Genomic DNA, 22,565 nt, shown 5'->3' with positions numbered 1-22,565 from the left:
GCATATCTCCTCTTGTATTGGTAGTGAAGGTTGATATAAAGTGTTGATAAATTCTCCAGTCAGTGCTTGCTGAGAAATTGTCTCAACAACATTTTGGACATCAAGATATGAAGCAAAATAAATAAGCAGAAATATACTTTTATTAGAGTCACTTTGTGTAGAATATAGCTTGTAAAATCAACAGATTAGCACTTATGTGGCTTGTTAAGTTTTATACATGTATTGTGTAGGCTGTAAAGTTTCTAGGAACTTATTAGACCATATTTTATAACAGGAATAGAAGATATTGAATGAGTGTAGATTTCAAACTATATTTATTGAAGGAGTTGCATAAAATAATATTATGCGAGCCTTTAGCGAGCATACTATTGTCTTACTCAATGGGTTCAATAAATTTAGTATTGAATCTACACGAAAACAATATTCTTTTTATCACATATTAAACAAGAGTTGGTTGAACCGGGTGATGCTCCCCGAATAGGTTTTGGACACATGGAAGGTATACCTCTTGTAGTGTCAGAGTTATGTCAAAGTCAAAGTTCAAAGTGTAAAAACAACCCAAATGTTGCGTGCGATACATTGTCTCAATATGGTGATCATTTCTGTGAAATAGTTGTAAAATCCGACTTCAAATAACAAAGTTATGGCCCAGACACGATTTTCTGTAAGGTCATGCTGTGACCTTGACCTTCAAGGTAGCGACCCAAATGTTGCGCATGACATGTCGTCTCAATATGGTGATCATTTCTATAAAATAGTTTTAAAACCCAACTTCAAATAATGAAGTTATGGACCGGACATGATTTTGCTGCAAGGTCATGCCGTGACCTTGACCTTCAAGGTAGCAACCCAAATGTTGTGCCCACCAGTTGTCTCAATATGGTGATCATTTCTGTAAAACAGTTTTAAAATCCAACTTCAATAACAAAGTTATGGACCGGACACGATTTTGCTGCAAGGTTATGCTGTGACCTTGACCTTCAAGGTAGCGACCCAAATGTTGCGCATGACACGTCGTCTCAATATGGTGATCATTTCTGTAAAATAGTTTTAAAATCTGACTTCAAATAATGAAGTTATGGACCAGAAACGATTTTGCTTCAAGGTCATGTTGTGACCTTGACCTTCAAGATAGTGACCCAAATGTTGCGCGCGACACATTGTCTCAATATGGTGATCATTTCTGTGAAATAGTTTTAAAATCCAACTTCAAATAACAAAGTTATGGACCGGACACGATTTTACTGCAAGGTCATGCTGTGACCTTGACCTTCAAGGTAGCGACCCAAATGTTGCCCGTGTCATGTCGTCTCAATATGGTGATCATTTCTGTGAAATATTTTTAAAATCCAACTTTAAATATTGAAGTTATGGACCGGACACGATTTTGCTGCAAGGTCATGCTGTGACCTTGACCTTCAAGGTAGCGACCCAGATGTTGGGCGTGACATGTTGTCTCAATATGGTGATCATTTCTGTGAAATAGTTTTAAAATCCGACTTCAAATAACGAAGTTATGGACCGGACACGAATTTGGGACGTACGTACGGACGGACGGACTGACGGACAACCCGACGACTATATGCTCCCCCGAAATTTTTCAGTGGGAACATAATAAGAACAGTTTACAGTTAAAAAGTTATTTTGTTGACAATGCCAACATTAGCACACTTTAAAGCTATATTTGTTATATATCGCAAATGACATCAAGTTGAAGTGATATTACACTAGTGTAATATCGCTTTTATTCAATAGATTGATAACACTCCTGCTCCATGGTTTATGTGATAAATGTGTAGTTTAATCAGATCCCAGTTTATATTTAAATACACCTCTATACTTGTCAATGAAGCATATATAACATACATACGATGATCATAAAACTAATAGAGCTCTCAATGTATGGCACTATAAATATATTAAATGTACCCCAAATATTTAACAATGAACAAAAAGACACCTGCACCTTAAATGATAAAGTCAAACAAATCCACAGTTTGTAATTTGAACGTTATTTTAAACCAAGACAGTATGTTGACACACACTTCACTGCAATGTTGATCCAACTTGTCCATTTCATACATCAAGTTATCATTGGTGTTGCCCATCTATATACTCGCCAACAAGCAAATGTCAATATACTTATCAAACTGAGTCTAACTCCAAAACGAAATATTTTTGACATAAACCCTTCTTCTGGCATTCTGAAAAATAAAGAAAACTTTATATAATTAACTTATGTTCCTATTTTACATGCAAAACATGGACCAAAAGGGTGCTGCTATATGCCAAATATCTAAACTCAGAGTAGTTTCAAAGAAAAAGATTTTTTTCAAAATTCCATTTCCTTTAAAAGTCAATGTAACAAAAGCGACCAATGGGTAGTGCCAAATTAACCCTAAAGGCATGATTTATATACCTATCTGTATATTTCCACATGGTGATGCTACATATTAAATATCTAAACTCTCAGACAAATTATTTCAGAGAGTAAAATTTTAATTATGTTTTCCAATAAAACTTGACAACAGCTTGATTATTTCTCTACACATTCAAAAACATAAATTGCTTTATACTTACGTCATAATATCTTTAATATCATACTGTAGTTCCTCCCAATTGTCCTTGATACCAGGAACATGGCCCATCCCAACAACACCTACAACTACACTCGGTAAGTAAGCTGAAAAAAAATGTTCAAAAACAATATAACAACTCATAAAGCACATAATGGACAGTCCAACCATCTGGGGAAGTGAACAAGAGGAATATGAAGGCATTTATATTACCCATTTGACTGAAAATTACAACTACTTTTTAAATAAGGCAAATGCCTGCATAAATTTCAAGCCAAAAAAAAACAACTTATTTTTTCTAGCTTTTCTGACCTTCATCCGAGCTTTCTACAATGTCATTTAAAGGTAGACATTCATGCAAAGTACTTAAACAAAACCTCAAAACATAATCAGTCAATAACGGATCTTTGCAAAAATAACCAACAAGCCTACTTTTAGGATGTTGAAGAAAATTATATCATACAGATGGGGACAGGTTGTTTTTTAAATGTTTATAAGTGCAACAAGCAGATACAGACTCACCAATGATTGACAACAACTTGTGTAACAAACTATGAAACAGATAGACCAGTCATGAACAGTAATTTGTGTGATAAACACAGTGACTCGAAAAATCAAATCTATGAAATTTTAACGTACTAAGTATTCTTTAAATTGACTTTGAAATAAATCAGCTCTGTGCTCAACAAATAAACTATTTCACAAACATAATCTGATTACTATATTTAAAAGAATGACAATAAGTTTTAAACTCACTATATTGTATGAATGAATGGGTGGATGTGATTTCAAGTATATGTTAGTGTCCATCTCTGCTGTTCTACAGAAATTAGAAACTTCGACGGTAGTGAAAGCAACCAGAGAATGTTTCTAATTTGTGTAGAACAGCTACAAATGAATACTAACATATACTTAGTGGCAAGCTTTATTTGACTTCATTAATATTCACTTTTTTAACGTCACTACCAATCAGCTGGATTCAACAATTACCTGAATGTGTGGTTTAAAATTGATCCTATAAATATGCATGATTTACATCACTGCATGCTAAGACATCTACCCTTGTGTTTCAGTTGATGGCAATGCGGCTCATTTGCTTGATATTGAAATAGTATTTTCGGTAACATTTTTGTCTTGTCCAGACAGTGGAACCACCATCAATAACACAGTTATTAACAATCAATAGAATATCTATATATTTATTATTAAGGTTGTAGAAACCGAAAGTACACAATGTCTACCTGTTGACATTCATTTGGATTTGTTTATCATTGTACATCAGTGGGCATTTTATTTTATGATTGTAATACATATTTTCAATCCTAATTTTACTGAATTAGACTTTATTTTCCTTTGGATCTCATAATTATACATTATCAAAGATTACACCCTCTGTTTTTGTTTAAATCTAAAATCTGAACTGCAAGTATATCCTTTATCCATGAATATAAAATTAATGTAGGTTGATCTTTTGATGTCATTTTAACTTAATATTCAAAAGCGGCCCACAAAAGCCCATGAGCAAATACGCAAATGACGATTTTTACAATAGCGTGTCTTTGAAAATTAACACACAGAATTTGTTTAAGAGATACAGTGTTTTCATTGGATGACAAATTAAGCTGGACCTTAATACATAAAATTGCATTATAAAACATACCTCCTGCTACAATTGGGTGTGGTAATGGCTGGGCTGCATGCTTCAATGAATGTGCTAGAAATGTGTCCCTCTCTTTCACAAACACTTCACTAAGACCAGGAAACTCTCCAGTCATTTCCTTTAACATCTCCTCCAATAAATCTTTCTGTTTACACTTTTCTACATCTTCTTTACTGTGATCAATAAACAACATGGAAAATTAAAGTTGACATGTTTGAAATAATTTGATGAATTTACAAGACAGATTATGTAAAGAAAAAATTATCTTATGCTTAACTTGCAGAATCTTTGTAACATACTTGCTCTGCTCTAAATTTTGTAGGCATTTCAATATCAAAATATAGAAAGTGAGCTTGTAGGCATTTCAATATCAAACTACAGAAAGTGAGCTTGTAGGCATTTCAATATCAAACTACAGAAAGTGAGCTTGTAGGCATTTCAATATCAAACTACAGAAAGTGAGCTATCAATGATATAGAGCCTGGGCAGACTGCATAGATGTGACTTTAGCTAATCACTTTAGGTTCAAACAAGTTAAGTGTTCAACAATGTTGAATCAATTTCAAAGTGAAATACTAACATTTAAGCAAACATGTATATTGCCATCTAAATTACTTAAAATCCAGATTTTTGCAAAGATTGATATGAGATTAAAAACAAACTAATGGACAGCACATTTCTTAATTATGATAAAGTTTTCAAGGGCATTCTTGTAAGGTAATAAATGTTTTGACATGTATATAATTTGTTAGATATTAGAGGGTAATGATGACTTTGCATCACTCACCACAATAAATGTTATATTTCAACATTAAAACTGATTGAGTACAGTCAATCATAAGACAGCATGCTCAACTATTTTCAGTGCTTGACAGTAAGAAAAGGGACATAACTCTGTAAAAAGGTAACATCATAGTTAAGGGACCTGTGCCCATCTAGTTAAATAACAACAGAGAACAAATGTTAACAGTTTCAACCCATTCCCTTCAGTAGTTTTGGAGATTTCAACTTGCACACAAAATTTAACCAAAGTGTGACACCGACACCAACGGTGGGTGAGATGAATAGCTGTTCCTATTCTTCAAATAGTCTCGTTAAAAATTTCAGATAATCCATGCACTGGTTCATGAAAAGAGGAGGTTAAAAGGTTACCAATATTCTAGCAATGTTTTATATACCCTGTGTGTATTAAAGTTTATAATCACAGTTAAAAAGATCCAACAATGCAGAGAAGACATCAAGACATTTGAGAATTTTTGAAATACATGTAGACCATTTCAGACAGCAATCCATACAACAGATCTTCCATCTACCACTAAAGGTAAATTAAAGAAAACATTTCTCATTTGACGTTTATAAAACATGTCTATCTAACAACTATATTGTCATTATAAAGTTAGTTACCTGATAGGATCATTAGAAGTTAGAAGATACCAAGCAAGTCGTATTTTCTGCCATACAGACAAGGATGACAGAGCTCTCCTTAGTGTTACTTGGATAGGACGATCACCCAACTGCAGTCTACAACCAGGAATTTTCTTTGCCTGAAATATTTGTAATTCTTATGAAATATTTGTATTTCTTAAGTTAAAGAAAATTAACATAATCTAGAATTATTAATAAACAACTCAAGCAATCACAAATAATTCAGATGTAGAATGTTTTATATGCTTTTATACATGTATTTAAATAGTATAGGACTTAAGTGCAATAAAAACAAGAGCTGTCGGTAGGACAGCACGCTCGACTATTCTAAGTGCTTGACAGTAAAAGAGCCTTGATAATGTTAAATTTTTTAAGTTCACAAAAGGGCTAATTTTTTTTTTATAAATTCATGTTATAGGCCTTAGAGAGAGTCTAATTATACAGTATTGTCTTGACTTTTCTGAAGGTAATGTCACAAGGGTGTTTTATTAAGTATAATAATATCAATTACCTATGAATACATAAATTTGACAGAAAAGGTACAAAGGCTTGTTATTAAGATGTTTTATCAAGTAAATTACTGCTTTATTATTATGAATGCATAAAATTGTCCCAAAAAAGGCACAAACTCTTCAGTAGTAATTGAGATAACAGCTTACAAGCAAAACTTTATCATGAATTTCTAAGTTGAAAAAAGGGGAGAAAAATCAGCCTAAATGCAAGATAGAATTATGGATCTTTGTCAGTGACCTACAATTATGACCATAAATGCATATGTGAAGTTTTAAATTAATATCTTTAATAGTTATTGAGATATGTAAAACTTGCATGTTAACATTAACCAAGAGACTAAGTAGAAAAGGGGATATGAATCAGCCTTAATGCAAGATAGAGTTATGGAACTTGGTCAGTGACATACAATTATGATCCTCCAATTATGACCCTAAGAGCATGTGTAAAGTTTCAAGATAATATCTTTGAAGACTATTAACCTGTAACCAAAATTTCTAAGTTTCAAAGGGGCAAATAATTCTGCAAATATTGATAGCAGAATTATGCAATTTTGCAAACTGATGTACATTGTTACTATAAAAAAAGATTTTAAATTTCAATTGAATATCTCAAGCAATAATTGAGATATTTGACTTTACAAAAAAACTTTAATCAAAATTTCTAAGTTCCAAAGGGGCATAATTCTGTCAATATTGTAGGCAAAGTTATCCAACTTGTCAATCTGATGTACCTTGTTACTATAAATAAGTATTGAAAGTTTCAATTGAATATCTCAAGCAATAATTGAGATATTTGACTTTACAAAAAACTTTAATCAAAATTTCTAAGTAAAAAAGGGGCATAATTCTGTCAATATTGTAGGCAGAGTTATCCAACTTGTCAATCTGATGTACCTTGTTACTATAAATAAGTATTGTAAGTTTCAATTGAATATCTCAAGCAATAATTGAGATATTTGACTTTACAAAAAACTTTAACCAAAATTTCTAAGTAAACAAGAGGGCCATGATGGCCCTGAGGTCGCTCACCTGTATATAGCCCCCCCCCCCCCCCCGTGCCAATTTTTACCCAAGGGCTTTTATTTGAAGATAAGAAGATGTTTCATGCTAAACATCTAAGTTCTAGCTCATTGGGTTTTTTTAAAAGAAGATTTTTTTAAGTTTTTACTATATATATACACATGTAGTTAAAAACAATGACACCCCTGGGGCAGGGCCAGTTTTGACCCCCGGGCTTTTATTTGAACAAACTTTGTAGATATTTACTTAAAGATGTTTCATGTATAATATCTAAACTCAAGCTATTTGGGTTTTTTCAAAGAAGATTTTTAAGTTTTTGCTATACACGTATAAGGAAAATCAATGACCCCCGGGGCGGGGCCAGTTTTGACCCCAGGGCTTTTATTTGAACATACTTGGTAGACACCCATTAGAACATGTTTCATGCTAAATATCTTAGCTCTAGCTCTTAGAGTTCTTTAAAAGAAGATTTTTTTAAGTTTTTACTCATAATATGCATATAGGGAAAATCAATGACCCCCTTGGGCGGGGCCAATTTTGACCCCAGGGCTTTTATTTGAACAAACTTGGTAGACACTCATTAGAAGATGTTTCATGCTAAATATCTTAGCTCTAGCTCTTTGGGTTCTTTAAAAGAAGATTTTTTAAGTTTTTACTATATGCACATAGGGAAAATCTATGACCCCCTGGGACGGGGCCAATTTTGACCCCAGGGCTTTTATTTGAACAAACTTGGTAGACATTCACTAGAAGATGTTTCATGCCAAATATCTAAGCTCTAGCTCTTTGGGTTCTTTAAAAGAAGATTTTTTAAGTTTTTACTATATGCATATAGGGAAAATCAATGACCCCCCGGGGCGGGGCCAATTTTGACCCCAGGGCTTTTATTTGAACAAACTTGGTAGACACTCACTAGAAGATATTTCATGTCAAATATCTTAGCTCTAGCTCTTTGGGTTCTTTAAAAGAAGATTTTTTAAGTTTTTACTATATGCATATAGGGAAAATCTATGACCCCCTGGGGCAGGGCCAATTTTGACCTCAGGGCTTTTATTTGAACAAACTTGGTAGACACTCATTAGAAGATGTTTCATGCTAAATATCTTAGCTCTAGCTCTTTGGGTTCTTTAAAAGAAGATTTTTTAAGTTTTTACTATATGCATATAGGGAAAATCAATGACCCCCTAGGGCGGGGCCAATTTTGACCCCAGTGCTTTTATTTGAACAAACTTGGTAGACATTCAATAGAAGATGTTTCATGCCAAATATCTAAGCTCTAGCTTTTACAGTTCTTTAAAAGAAGATTTTTTAAGTTTTTACTATATGCATATAGGGAAAATCAATGACCCCCCGGGCCGGGGCCAATTTTGACCCAAGGGCTTTTATTTGAACAAACTTGGTAGACACTCACTAGAAGATGTTTCATGCCAAATATCTTAGCTCTAGCTCTTTGGGTTCTTTAAAAGAAGATTTTTTAAGTTTTTACTATATGCATATAGGGAAAATCAATGACCCCCTGGGGCGGGGCCAATTTTGACCCTAGGGCTTTTATTTGAACAAACTTGGTAGACACTCATTAGAAGCAGTTTCATGCCAAATATCTAAGCTCTAGCTCTTACGGTTCTTTAAAAGAAGATATTTAAAGATTTTTCTTTCGGTTGCCATGGCAACCAGAGTTCTGCATGAAATGGAATTCTTTGAACAATCTTGATAGAGCTTCATACAAAGAGTATTCCTGCCAAGTTTCATTAACATTGGCCTTGCGGTATCATAGAAGATGTCCTTAGAATATTCAAAATGTGGACGGACGACAGACGACGGACGCCATTTGGTTGGCCATCCTAAAAGCTCACCTGCACTTTGTGCAAGGTGAGCTAAAAAGGGGCATAATTCTGTCAATATTGTAGGCAGAGTTATCCAACTTGTCAATCTGATGTACCTTGTTACTATAAATAAGTATTGTAAGTTTCAATTGAATATCTCAAGTAATAATTGAGATATTTGACTTTACAAAAAACTTTAACCAACGCAGACGCCGACGCGGACGCGGACGCGGACGCCGGGGCGACTACAATAGCTCTCATATTCTTCGAATAGTCGAGCTAAAAATGATTGGATCATTGATTCATTTTTAAATGCAACTTAAACTACTACTACAATTCATAGCTAAAGCAGTGCAAAATCATGACTTAAATCAATTTAAAGGGAAACTTAGATTCTTAAGTCAAGACTAAACATTTCTGAGGCAAGTTTCAAAGGAGAAACAGTTTATATATATTGTTGACACCTGATGTAGGTATTGGATCTTAACTGGTTGCTCTTAACATAACATAATAGCTGACACCTTATGTAGACACCACACCTTATCTTAAGAGCTAGAGCAAAACATTGCCTAATACTGAGTTTAAGTAAGAAAACTAACATTTTAATGAGATAATTGAAGACATCTCTAACTTTGAATGTATGTCAATTGCTTATACAAATTTACAGATTTCTGAGTAGGCTTTTTTCCTGTAAATGTATATGTGTTTAATTGTTGAACATTACATCACTCCAGTTATATAACATGTAGCAGTTAGCAAGCAAACCAACAACTTCCTACTGCATTATCTATGCTTGCAATTTTTGGATTAACAATGTAACTGAAATCTGGAAAGGGGAGATTCTTTGGAAGCAATGAAAACAACAAAATTACACGAAAATTGTAGACTCTGTTTGACTTAGTCTGTTCTAGAAGGAAAATGGAAAATTGCAACAACTCTTATACCCCCTATTACCAGCTTGAAGGGTATTCAATCTTCAATGATTTAAGGGAACTCCACTGACATAAAAAAAGTCTAAAAACATAAAATTGCAAATTCATACATTTAAATAAAGCAAATAAATTGAAAAATCTATGAATGATAATAAATATACAAAAATTAAAATGAAAACCAATTTATTTGCAGTTCTAAGATGAATTTGAGCAAAAATCATTAAGGCTCTTCATTTTGGTGCCATTTTTCACAATTAAAATGATTATCCTGGAAAAACGGGGTGAGGGAATGATCTTGAAATAAACTGTCACACAAATTTCTGGTCCAGACCTACATCAAATGGTATACAAATTATGCTCGGAAAAATGCTTCCAGTGCCATCATGTTAAAAAAAGCTAAGTGGATCAATGAATCAAAAGGATAAAAAAAATATAACAAATTTACCTCTCGGAATGCTGTCCTAAATTCTCCTCCCGGAGCCATACCAAGTTGTTTTGTGAGATGAGCTGACATACTTAGAAACAGTAAGTGCATTATACCTTGACTTAACCCACTCTGGAATATGTACAGATTATTCAGAAAAGGAAATAATAAAATAAATAAAGTAATTTTATTTCCAGCCTTAACACATTAAAAATAACATATATATACAGTAACTTTATAAGAATAATCTACCTATGAGTGATAATTTTTAAGGGAAAACATGAACATGAAAACTTCTTTCTTGCTAGATTGTTTTGTTTTTTTCAAAAACAGAATAAGTCCACCAATAGACCATCTTTAAATGATTTAGGTTTCAATAAAAAAAGAAACTGCTATTACGGTGGAACCTGTCTAATCTGGACCAGAAAAGCTCGGATTAGAAAGGTTTCTAAATTAGAATTATTTTCCTGATATTTGTACATGTGGAGAACAGAATAGTTTATGGAAAGAAAACGGAAATGCATATGAAATTGCAACATAAATATTTTATTTATTAGGCTGAGACATGATTAAATATTTGTACCCAGATCGGCGATTATCCCAATTCACTGACAGTTTTCCTGAATTGCCTTTATGTAATCCCATGTCATTAAATTCATTACTTAAGATTCATAATTAGCTGTGTGCATAATATCAAAATTTTTATTGAAAGTGTTGAAAATCAATCAATTATAGTCGCTATCAAAACAAGCTAAGTGTAATTTTCATCCCTTTGCCCATCATATGTTTCTTGTCAGTTTGGTGTATGTTTACATCTGCAAGATTTGCGATATTTTTTTATTTTGAATGAAAGTACAGGCTGTAGGTGTGACAATCTGCAAACTCTGTTCAGATACCAGAGGTTAATTTTAGAGTTAATCAAGAACAAAATTTGAAAGAACATCCAGAATTCAGAGTAAACAGGTTCCGGATCCGAAAGATTTTTTACTATTAGAATTAGAAGGAATAAAATTGGAACCAGACAGTTTGGATAAGAAAGGATTCCAGATAAGAAAGGTTCGGATTAGCAAAGCTCCACTGTAAAAACCTTTAACAATAGTAACTAAGATTAGCTGTTATCACTAAATGAGTTTCCTTATAACTTTATCATTTCATTATTGTTTTTCAACTAGTACGAATCAAGCATAATTTTCTCAATTATTAAGTTAGAGATGGTCAAAATAGAGATATCACCTGTTTAACTGCTAGTCTAATTTTTTCCAGATTTATATCTTTTGCTTCTTCTAACAATCTTTCTTCATCTAACTGTAGTATATTGAGTCTACTATTACACAGTTCTACCATAACTACGTCAGGCTGAGTGGCTTCTATTGTCTACAACATAATAAATGTAAACATGATGATAATGTTTATAAAATTGTTACATTATCAAAAGGTTTTATATCATTTAGATGAGAAGATAGACATATAAATGTCAACAGCAGGTATTACTATATATTTATGTAGATAACAACATTTTGCTGACATAAATTTATAAGGTAGCTCTGGGGCCTTTACCTGCTGGAACAGAAAGTGATTAGACTTTGCCAACAGTAAAGAGCCAGTTTTACTGTTGGTAAATGTAGTTCAACTTTCATATTTTGATATCAAGATTCCTTAATTTATAGATGAACTGTTCCAAATTCAAAGCTTAGAAAATTCATTACATAAATTCAGCAGGTTAAGGTTGACTCTATTATTACAGTTATAATGAACAAATGGCATTTTACCTTTACAACATCATCCTGACTTTCCTGGCTGAAATGTGCAGTACCTACAACATAAACCTTACTCCCCCAACTAGTTTCTAAAGTTGTTACTGTAGATGGTAAAGTAGGATTCTCAACTCTCTGTTTCAGGCCTGGAACACCACTATAATTGGAACCAAATTCATTCATAGAAATAAACTATCAATTATCAATATATTTAAAATTATTGGGTGGTCAGAGGGGAAAAAAAGATGGGTGAAGTAATTATAAAAAGGACATTTTCAAAACTTAAAATATGTAGCCTTAAGTGTGTATAGTCAAATGTTCTATGTTGAAGAATATTTTTTGGAAAACAGTTCATGTAAATATAACTGTTGATAAAAGCTTTCAATAAGTACATCTTATTTCTTTACTTTTAAAATTTGGATTTTGAGTTTCACAGAATCTGTAAAGGTCATATTGCAACTTTCCACACTGACTGGTGCAGGCAGACCTCAGGTACTGTGTGCATTATTTCAGGCAAAATGCAGGCATTCTTGTAGAACCATCAGCCCTCTGTTTGCTAGCATGACAGTTTCCTCACAGAAAAGAATCTTAAGGCCCTGGCAAACTACACAATCATGGTCATGTACAAACAATTCCATCCTACAACCTTGTATATCTTAGTTATGCACAATCAAATGAACACTACATACTAGCAAATATTAATGTGAGTATCCCCTTGCTAATGTATCCCTCAATTTAGTACAAACATGACTTAGTTTGTCCCGGAAAATTCATCTGACATGTTTAAACATGATCCTAAATGTAGTTATGCCCCTTCTCATTATTCACATTAGCATAATTGGTTATAGTCCTGCAAATTATTCCCAACCCATTTGTATAATCCTATAATAGTTATTGTCCAGCTAATTCATTAATCACCTTAGCATAATTATTATAGCCCTTTACACTCAAATTGATTTGAAATTTCAATCTCAGTACCATGTTCATGCCCTGACCACATGTTTGTACTTCCTGAACTAGCCTTGTAAGTTCCTAGTTCATCTTTTTATCTTAGCTTATGAATCTTTAGCCTACATCCTAGTATACCATAGTAATGCCCCCAGAAAATCAAACCTTCATCCTAGTTCAAATCAAAACTTGGTAATACCACTGAAAATCAATCCCACATCACGGATGTAAAAACTTGGAAAAAAATAGTTGTATATCCAGAGAAATTTATGTAGTCTGAACCCTGAAATGCTTATGAAAATTTATCCTATACTCTAGTGCAATCTTTACTTCACATTTTATATATACAGAAAATGCTTCTTGCATCAATTTTATTTCCTAATCGTACCTTGCTAAATCTGCAGCAAGTTCATCATTGTCATCTATATCTGTATCTTCATCATCACTCTCAAAATCATCAGAGTATACATATCTGTTCATATCATCATCTGTATCTTCAGTCTCTACATTCTTCACATCTTCAACAGCATCTAATGTTACAAGTATTCTTACAGAACCTCCTCAACAAATCACTTTAACCCCTTACCACACTAAATATCCTCAATGGACTTGTCCATCTTTCAATCTGAACAAAACCATTTATCATATTTAGGGGAAATTTCAAAATAAGTACAGGCTAAATAGCAAACAGTGCAGACCATGATAAGAGGGCATAGTATATGATAAGAGGGCATAGTAGTGCCAGCTGATTTCGATCTGCACTGATTGCCTGGGCAAATAAAGTCACACCAGCAGACTAAAGGTTAAATATCTCTTTTGATACAATTTAAAGCAAGTGTTGTAAATTGCTATCAAGTAGCATACATAAATAGCATAATTTTCTTAAACATTAACTCTAACTATCATACATTAGATACAAGAGGGCCATGATGGCCCTGAAGTCGCTCACCTGCATATAGGCCCCCAGAGCGGGGCCAGTTTAAACCCCAGGGCTTTTATTTGAACAAACTTGGTAGACACCCATTAGAAGATGTTTCATGCTAAACATCTAAGGTCTAGCTGGTCAAGTTTTTTCTTTACACATATAGTTAAAAACAATGACACACCTGGGGCAGGGCCAGTTTTGACCCAAGGGCTTTTATTTGAACAATCTTTGTAGACACTTACTAGAAAATGTTTCATGCTTAATATCTAAACTCTAGCTATTCGGGTTTTTTCAAAGAAGATTTTTAAGTTTTTGCTATACAGTCGAAACTGTACTAACGGTCACCTCTTATCGGCGGTCACCTGACCTTAACGGCCATTTTGTGACGCTCCCGACGAAAACCACTCTATTTTATACATCTGTTCAACGGTCACCTGCTGTCCGCGGTCAAACGGTCACCTAAAGTGCTTCCCAAATCTTAAAGTCGGTCATCTTAAGCGGTCAGCCAGGTGAAACGGCCAAGCAATCTTCTGCGGTCAGCCAGGTGAAACGGCCAGACAATCTTCTGCGGTCAGCCAGGTGAAACGGCCAGGCAATCTTCTGCCAGATGACACGTGTCACGGATTAACAAAAGCTACTTGTCAGGTGCTAGATATTAACACAAACCACAACATTTCAAGAAGTTTGCATAATTGCTCATCCGTGTCGTAATTACAAACGTTTGGAACGTCTCCAGGCACATGCAATTCGTTCTTTTGAGTTATTGCACGCTACTTTTTTATTTACCGATTTTAAGAAAAAAAGAAAGAAGAAAAAAATGCATTGTCGATGGCAGAAAGAAATTTCAGTTTATCCCGATTCAGATAAATTTTGTGCGTACATGGTACTTACCAAAGAAATGAAAATGAATTACATCGCCGATTGTCTAAATTCCTCAGTAATAAATTCATAAAAACACTTGCTCCATGTGTGATAATAAAATTGCATAAATATAATGAGGTCACTGTTAAATCACACCCATTAAGTTTACACACTAGATGACCTCTAAGAGGTAACTAGCGGTCTCTTCACAGAAATCTTTGATGTTTTCAAACCTGTAGCCTGCTGTTTCAATCCGAAACATCAAAGGAAATGCCGACACTTAGATGACGTGTACACAATATTCTATTGATCAAAAGTTAGAAAAAGAAACTGTCATACTTTTTTGTGAAAAAAATATATCGCATTTTAAATTATTGTGCAAGAAGATATTTTTATGGGATAAATAGTTTCAATTATTGACATAATAAATCGTGAGTGCATTAATTTGTTTATCTGTGTTACATTCATGTAAAGCTTTATATGTTGGAAGGATTGTGTACATGTTAAACCATTAAAGCATACGTTTGTAAATGGTTAAAAACTGATGATGATGATGATGAATCAGACTGGTTTATTTATACTTAAATCAGATTTATTTTACAAAGAAATGAATAATTTATTTGGATAAAAACTGGATCCTCCATTCAGCAGCCACCTGTCTTAAGCAGCCAAAATGACTGCATCCCTTGGCTGGCTGCTTAAGACAGTTTCGACTGTACACATATAAGGAAAATCAATGTCACCGGGTGGGGCCAATTTTGACCCCAGGGCTTTTATTTGAACAAACTTTGTAGACACTCACTAGAAGATGCTTCGTGCTTAATATTTAAACTCTAGCTATTTGAGTTTTTTCAAAGAAGATCTTTAAAGTTTTTGTTATACACATATAAGGAAAATGAATGACCCCCGGAGCGGGGCCAATTTTGACCCCAGGGCTTTTATTACAACAAACTTGGTAGACACTCACTAGAAGATGTTCCAAGCTTAGTATCTAAACTCTAGCTATTTGTTTTTTTCAAAGAAGATTTTTTAAGTTTTTGCTATGTATATAAGAAAAATCAATGACCCCCCGGGCAGGGCCAATTTTGACCCCAGGGCTCTTATTTGAACAAACTTGGTAGACATCCATTAGAACATGTTTCATGCTAAATATCTTAGCTCTAGCTCTTTGGGTTCTTTAAAAGAAGATTTTTTAAGTTTTTACTATATGCATAAAGGGAAAATCAATGACCCCCTGGGGCGGGGCCAATTTTGACCCCAGGGCTTTTATTTGAACAAACTTGGTAGACACCCATTAGAGGATGTTTCATGCTAAATATCTTAGCTATAGGTCTTTGGGTTCTTTTAAAGAAGATTTTTAAAGATTTTACTATATGCATATAGGGAAAATCAATGACCCCCTGGGGCGGGGCCAATTTTGACCCCAGGGCTTTTATTTGAACAAACTTGGTAGACACTCACTAGAAGATGTTTCATGCCAAATATCTAAGCTCTAGCTCTTTAGATTTTTTAGAAGAAGTTATCTAAAGTTTTTTCTTTTGGTTGCCATGGCAACCAGAGTTCTGCATGGAATTAAATTCTTTGAACAATTTTCAAAGGTGACCACCAAAGGAACATTCCTGTGAAGTTTGGATGAAATTGGCTTAGTGGTTTATGAGGAGATGTCATTTAAAGTAAAAGTTTACGGACGACGGACGGACGGACGCCGGACGAAAAGCGATCACAAAAGCTCACCCTGTCACTTTGTGACAGGTGAGCTAAAAATTGGTTCTATTTGCATATTTCTTCATTTTATAAGTGTGAAAAAAGATTATTTTCTGAATTATAGAGCATTTTAGTTTCTGAAGAAAAGATTTCATTTTTTAAAGGCACACTATGCCTCATTAATCAAGTTTTCATTCTTTAGAAAAGACAAACATGAGCTTTATGATATTAAAATTATAGTTTTAGAGCATTTCATATACTTATGACCTGAAGAAAGAAAGGCCAAATGTGAAATAATTTGTTTAATTTATAAGCAGCAAAATGTAAGCAAAGTACATGTAGTATAACACTAAATCACCAATTTTCAAGAATTGCCAAAAAGCAACAGAAGCAAAATATGGTTTAGATAATTAGCCAGTGAGTAACTTTTCAGATACAAAAAAGAAGAAGCTTCTGAGAAATGAAATGGGGAATAATTGGCCTTTAAGACTATGACCTATGTATGCATCAGACAGGAACCATTTCTATATTACTTTTGTAAAGAATCACCTAAGAATCATTCCTGTGAAGTTCGGTCAAAATCTATTTAGTGGATAATGAGAATGATGATATTGTTTTAAGTATTCTGAATAATGACACACAGAACAGACAATAGAGATCAAACTATCACAAAATCTCTGAAAAACTTTGTGCTCTATGGAGCTATGAAGAAAATTTGCAAAATCAATCAGTTGTTACTTTTTGGAAATAAAAATTACTTTCTTATTTTACATAGAGATATAAGTTACCTACCAGGTATATTCAAATCCTCTTTATCAATGACAACCAAGGACTGGGACTGGGACCCTCTTCCACTATCAAAGTCAGATAATGGAGATTCTTTCATCTTCCCATCTTGTGCATCTCCACGACCAGTTACTGTGGACATCTTTACCTACATGTACATAAACATAAAATGATGAAAGCTATGTTTTGCATAAATTCAACCTTTTTTCAAAATTATCCGATAAAAATTTCAAATCAAAACAGTAAGTTCTGTAAAAGTTGATTATTGATGGAAATATATCTTTTAAGTAGCAAATGTAGGCAACTATCCCAAACATACACATAATTTCCAAAATAAAGCAAAAAAACAGCTGAAAAACAATGTGTATCTAAATTTTCAAACACATTCTTGATTCCTTGTGGTACATATAATTCTTATTAAATGCCCCCGGGGGCTAAACATTTTCCAAAAGGGGGGCTATTATTACAACACAGTTTTTCCTAAATCCAAAAATCATTGTTAAAACATTTAGTGTTAGCAAGTGTTGGTAATAACATTAACAAGAGCGATCAGTGATCACATGTGTCGCCTCATGATGGCCAATTTCTTGTTGGGACAAGTTTTGTGACAGATGGACAGACAGACGGACAGTGCACAACTAGACTTGGTACTGATCATTCCTGTAAAGTTTGGATAAAATTGCACCAGTAGTTTATGAGGAGTAGTCCGGACAAGCTTTTGTTTATCTGGCAACACACAAAAAAAAAACACCTTTTTATCAAACGGCCATAACTCTGCCAAAAATCATTCAACCGGAAAACCTGTGCAACATGCGCAAGGACTTGAGCTACAGATCAATCATGTAAAGTTTCATTGAAATTGCATTAGTGGTATAAGAGAAGTAGTCCGGACAAACTTTAAAAATAAAAATTATTAAAGGGTCATAACTCTGACAAAAATCATTGAACCAGAAAATGCTGACAATATGCACAACAAGACTTGGTACTGATCATTCCTGTAAAGTTTGGATGAAATTGCACCAGTAGTTTATTAGGAGTAGTCCAGACAAGCTTTTGTGTATCTGGCAACACACAGAAAAAAACACCTTTTTATCAAAGGGCCATAACTCGGCCAAAAATCATTCAACCGGGAAAACCTGTGCAAGATGCACAAGGACTTGAGCTACAGAACAATCCTGTAAAGTTTCATTGAAATTGCATTAGTGGTGTAAGAGAAGTAGTCCGGACAAACTTTAAAAATAAAAATTATTAAAGGGCCATAACTCTTACAAAAATCATTGAACCGGAAAATGCTGACAATATGCACAACAAAACTTGGTACTGATCATTCCTGTAAAGTTTGGATGAAATTGCACCAGTAGTTTATGAGGAGTAGTCCGGACAAGTTTTGTGACGGACGGACAGACGGACGGACAGACAGACGGACAGACAGACGACGGAGAAGTGTTAAGATTTCAAAGTTCATACTATAAAATAAAATGAATTCTGAATGATTTGAATGAAATTATGGATTTACTCATGAGTTCAGCACTGATGAGTAGATTGTTTTTCTTAACAAAAGGCCTGGGGGCCTTTATTAGGGGAGGGGCGTTTATTAGGAATTTTACGGTATGTTTTTCCCATCTATCCCACTCATTTAACATTAATGTTGACTTATTGATAAGGTGATGAAATGTGTATGGACATTGGTTAACATTACTAGAGTATATCAATTTTTAAATTTCAATATGTGTATGTACACTGAGTAAGTTGATTTATATCTAAGCATTTTGTTGAATATTATGTTGATGTTGTCTTTGCCTGGGACTCAATGAATCTCAAAAGAGGCTAAACCATGGCCATAGAGGTGATATGTAAGCCTCTTGCTAGGGTATGTTTCATGGAGAATATTGTCTTTGAATGATTATTGTTCATTCATGTTGACCAACGGAGCATTTTCAATTGTATTTGATGTCACACACTGGTAATTTAATTTGTGTATATATGATATGAATGTAATTTGTATGATCCTTGGTATACCTAAATATAATGTGCATATACACTGAACTTTGCTTGTGTCTTTTGATATTAAATGAAAACTTATGATTTCCTTGTAATTTAAAACTTTTCCCCAGGATGACACACTAAAAATAGCAAGAATGTTGAAAGGAGTTGTGTATAAGAGGAAATAAAAATGTAAAACCTGCAGTCTCCTGGATGTAATCTCCCTATGTTTACCACAGTCTATATTTCATACAGTAATACACTACAAATATGACCTCTGGGTAGGGCTGTCATTGATCAATATATTGGGAGACAAATATCAACAATACATGTATATCGATATATCGACTTTGACTGTAGATACAATAAAAATCTTTTAAATAAGTGTTATAAATTGGGATCATTGTGTTATGCATGCTTGTATTAGACATTAGTCATTACAAATACTGCAAACAAACAGAATGTTTGTTTTTTGCGTTATTTATCATCATTAAATTTATGCCACTGATATTTCAAAACTGAGTTTAAAGTTCAAGATAGCCAACAAAACTGAAAAAAATGACTTCTCTTATTAGGCAAAATGGAGAAGTATGTATATTCACTAACAGAAATAAATTAATTTTAGCTTGTATCGATAGGCCTATATAAAAGTGTGTATCAATATTGTATTGGATGATGAATATTGATGATATATCGATATTGCGAAATTCAATGACAGCCCTACCTCTGGGTCTTATCCAGGAAATAGTCTTGACCGATATTACATTGATGTCTGTCTTAACAAGTCTGTCTTACGAGGGGTGACCGTAATGTGTTTCGTCGGGTCATGTGTTTTGACGCTCATCTATTTTGACGCCATTTTTGTTTTGACCTAAAAAATGACGAAAACGACCTCGTACGTATGACGTCATAATTTGCTGTCTGCACTGCAAGCATGTATTTACAACATATAACTAAAACATGTGGAAAGACATAGATATTTCACTGAAAATACTTCACCTTTATCATATGTACTGTATTTTTTCATCTTTTTTACTAATGCAAATTCAATTGATGTTTATGCAAGCCATAATTTTGCAAATATAGCCTTTGAAAAATCTTGACCTGCCCTTTTCTGTTTCTATCCTCCATTTTAAAATGTCTAATGAGTGTCATGTGACCAAAACTTTGCAAAGTGTCCTTAATATTCACTGTATCATAAGGTGTACAGCTTATATTGTTTGAAAACGTTAATTGGTTTTTAATTGATACTGAGTAAAATTCATAATGGATTAATTATTGTATATAAAGTTTAAAAAAGAAAGAAAAAAAATCATTTTTCAAATAAACATATACATATCTTTACAACATCATTCATTTTAGATATATTTTTCAGCCCTTTAAGCCAAATACAGATGCTATTCATCAAGATTAATGGTAAATACATTCAAGGTTAAAGAGACAGGTGCACCTAATAAGACCACTGCCAGGGTGTATGACATTCCTAAATAATGGATAGTTTTATATGAAATATATTATAATTTTAAGTTTTCACGATGTTGTTACATTGCAGGTTTGCTCATTTAAAAACTTCTTTTGCTGTTCATACTTCATTACAGTGAAATATCCTTTTAAAATAACCACCAAATGAAAAGGCGTCATTTCATATGACTGTAAACAACAATGGATGCCTCCACAGTCTGTTACACAAAACATAACTGATTTTGAATTTTAACAAACATAAAAATGGTTTGCAGTGACAAACAACATGCCATAGTTACTTTATATTGTATATTATTTAATGATCAGTTCAATATAAAGAAATGCACTAGTTAAACAGCTTAAGGGCGTCAAAACTAATGACTCTAGGATATATGTATATAATAAAAAGCCAGGCACATGATTTTTTGGGCTTACATTATCTAGGATAAAGCCATGAAACCAGGGTCCTACACAGTGTAGACACTAAAGGCAAATTGTCACTATTTTTACAGTGTGAATTGCTGTATTGTCTCCCAATGCCTAGTACACTTGAAGGCGCTCATTGAAAAAATGGCTTTCCTTCACATGCAAATATTTAATGGTGTTCAACCGAAAAACTAGTGACAAAAGTTAAGATTCATGTAAAAGCTTACTGATTTTACTACTTTGTAAGTTTCCCGTAACTATATATTCAGCAACAAACAATTGTTATATCAATGCCAGTACTTATGGACATTCTACGACTACGAAAGTTCAAAAATATGTTTGACAGCTGAAACACTTGAGCCATGTAGAGACTTCCGTTTGTGTACACAAATACCCGTGACGTTTTACACATTGCAGTCGTGTAAACAGCTGTCATCTCGATATAAGTGTACAAATTCACATTCAAATAGTCATGTCATTTTAAAAGAATATACATAGACATAGCAGATAAACTTTTGCATTTATTTCACAGTGTAAAAAAGTGTGTAAGTACCTCCGTTATTCCAACATAACTATATCTCAACTGAAGTTATTTCGGATATGGTACCATAATTCGACCAATCTGTTGCATACAATCATGTGGCCATCTACAATTGTCAGAAAGATGACACTATGTTTTGTTGACAGATGGCCATACACAACATTGAAAGAAAAATTACTTTGGGGTTAAATGTGTAAATCATTCAAATTTACAGTAGATAAATGATTTATTCCTTAAATTAACTGTTTAATACAATATATTCAAGCACAGGAACCTGAAGTTTTATCAAAGTAAAACAGTGAGAATATATAGGGTTTGTTAAAAGTGTTTAACCAGACTTCTTTGTACAGTTTGTATCTGAACCATATGAGTTTGACTATGTGGGGGACCAGACTTCAGATGCATATAATCTAATTGTGGATAAACTAGAGCCTTAAGCAATTGTCCTAAACTCTGAATGGGTTTTGAGTTAACTTTTATATTACAGCGTAAAATTTGAAGCCAAGGGTTTGGTTTGCCATATTACAGAGTAAGAAGCCGAGCAAGGGTTTGGTTAACATGTTCTTGTGCTTGTCTGGAAAGTTGTTCCATGACAGATTTTTGATCCATGACAGCTTTTTGATTTATATATATGTGTAATATATATACACTCCAATATATTTAGCAAATGTTACCGCCTCAAGAATAATTCCATGAAGAGAATATTATGTTGGTATTATAAGGATGTTTACTTTATCCTTCATGGATTACTTGACATTTGAATGGGTTGAACTTTTTTTCACAATCTAACTGAATTTTCTAAAT

The 22,565-nt window shown here is 33.5% G+C and overlaps 1 protein-coding gene across 1 annotated transcript; it reads right to left on the bottom strand.

Annotated features, from left to right (window-relative positions):
* Nucleotides 1-122: 122 nt before the first annotated feature.
* On the bottom strand, nucleotides 123-21,248 carry LOC132734667 (traB domain-containing protein-like). Its single transcript, XM_060721454.1, has 10 exons — nucleotides 21,230-21,248; nucleotides 17,357-17,498; nucleotides 13,463-13,604; nucleotides 12,142-12,283; nucleotides 11,606-11,746; nucleotides 10,394-10,504; nucleotides 5,641-5,780; nucleotides 4,237-4,409; nucleotides 2,581-2,683; nucleotides 123-2,204 (listed from the first exon to the last, which is right to left on the bottom strand). Exons 2-10 carry the CDS (start codon nucleotides 17,490-17,492, stop codon nucleotides 2,084-2,086), a joined length of 1,209 nt encoding a protein of 402 aa, XP_060577437.1. The 5' UTR covers nucleotides 17,493-17,498; nucleotides 21,230-21,248; the 3' UTR covers nucleotides 123-2,083.
* Between the last annotated feature and the right edge of the window lie 1,317 nt (nucleotides 21,249-22,565).

This window comes from Ruditapes philippinarum, unplaced genomic scaffold (assembly GCF_026571515.1).
Source record: "Ruditapes philippinarum isolate M1 unplaced genomic scaffold, ASM2657151v2 ctg5582_1_1_1_1, whole genome shotgun sequence".
NCBI classification, from domain to species: Eukaryota; Metazoa; Mollusca; class Bivalvia; order Venerida; family Veneridae; genus Ruditapes; species Ruditapes philippinarum.
The sequence above is the reverse complement of the archived record's forward strand: the minus strand, read 5'-3'. Positions and strand labels throughout refer to the sequence as shown.

Excerpts from the sequence above, each read along its gene's own strand:
- LOC132734667 (XM_060721454.1), bottom strand. The coding sequence starts at position 17,492 with ATGTCCACAGTAACTGGTCGTGGAGATGCACAAGATGGGAAGATGAAA. Across the intron at positions 10,505-11,605 it reads TTAGACTAGCAGTTAAACAG|AGTGGGTTAAGTCAAGGTAT; the intron begins GTGATATCTCTA and ends TACATATTCCAG. Across the intron at positions 2,684-4,236 it reads ACACCCAATTGTAGCAGGAG|CTTACTTACCGAGTGTAGTT; the intron begins GTATGTTTTATA and ends ATTTTTTTTCAG.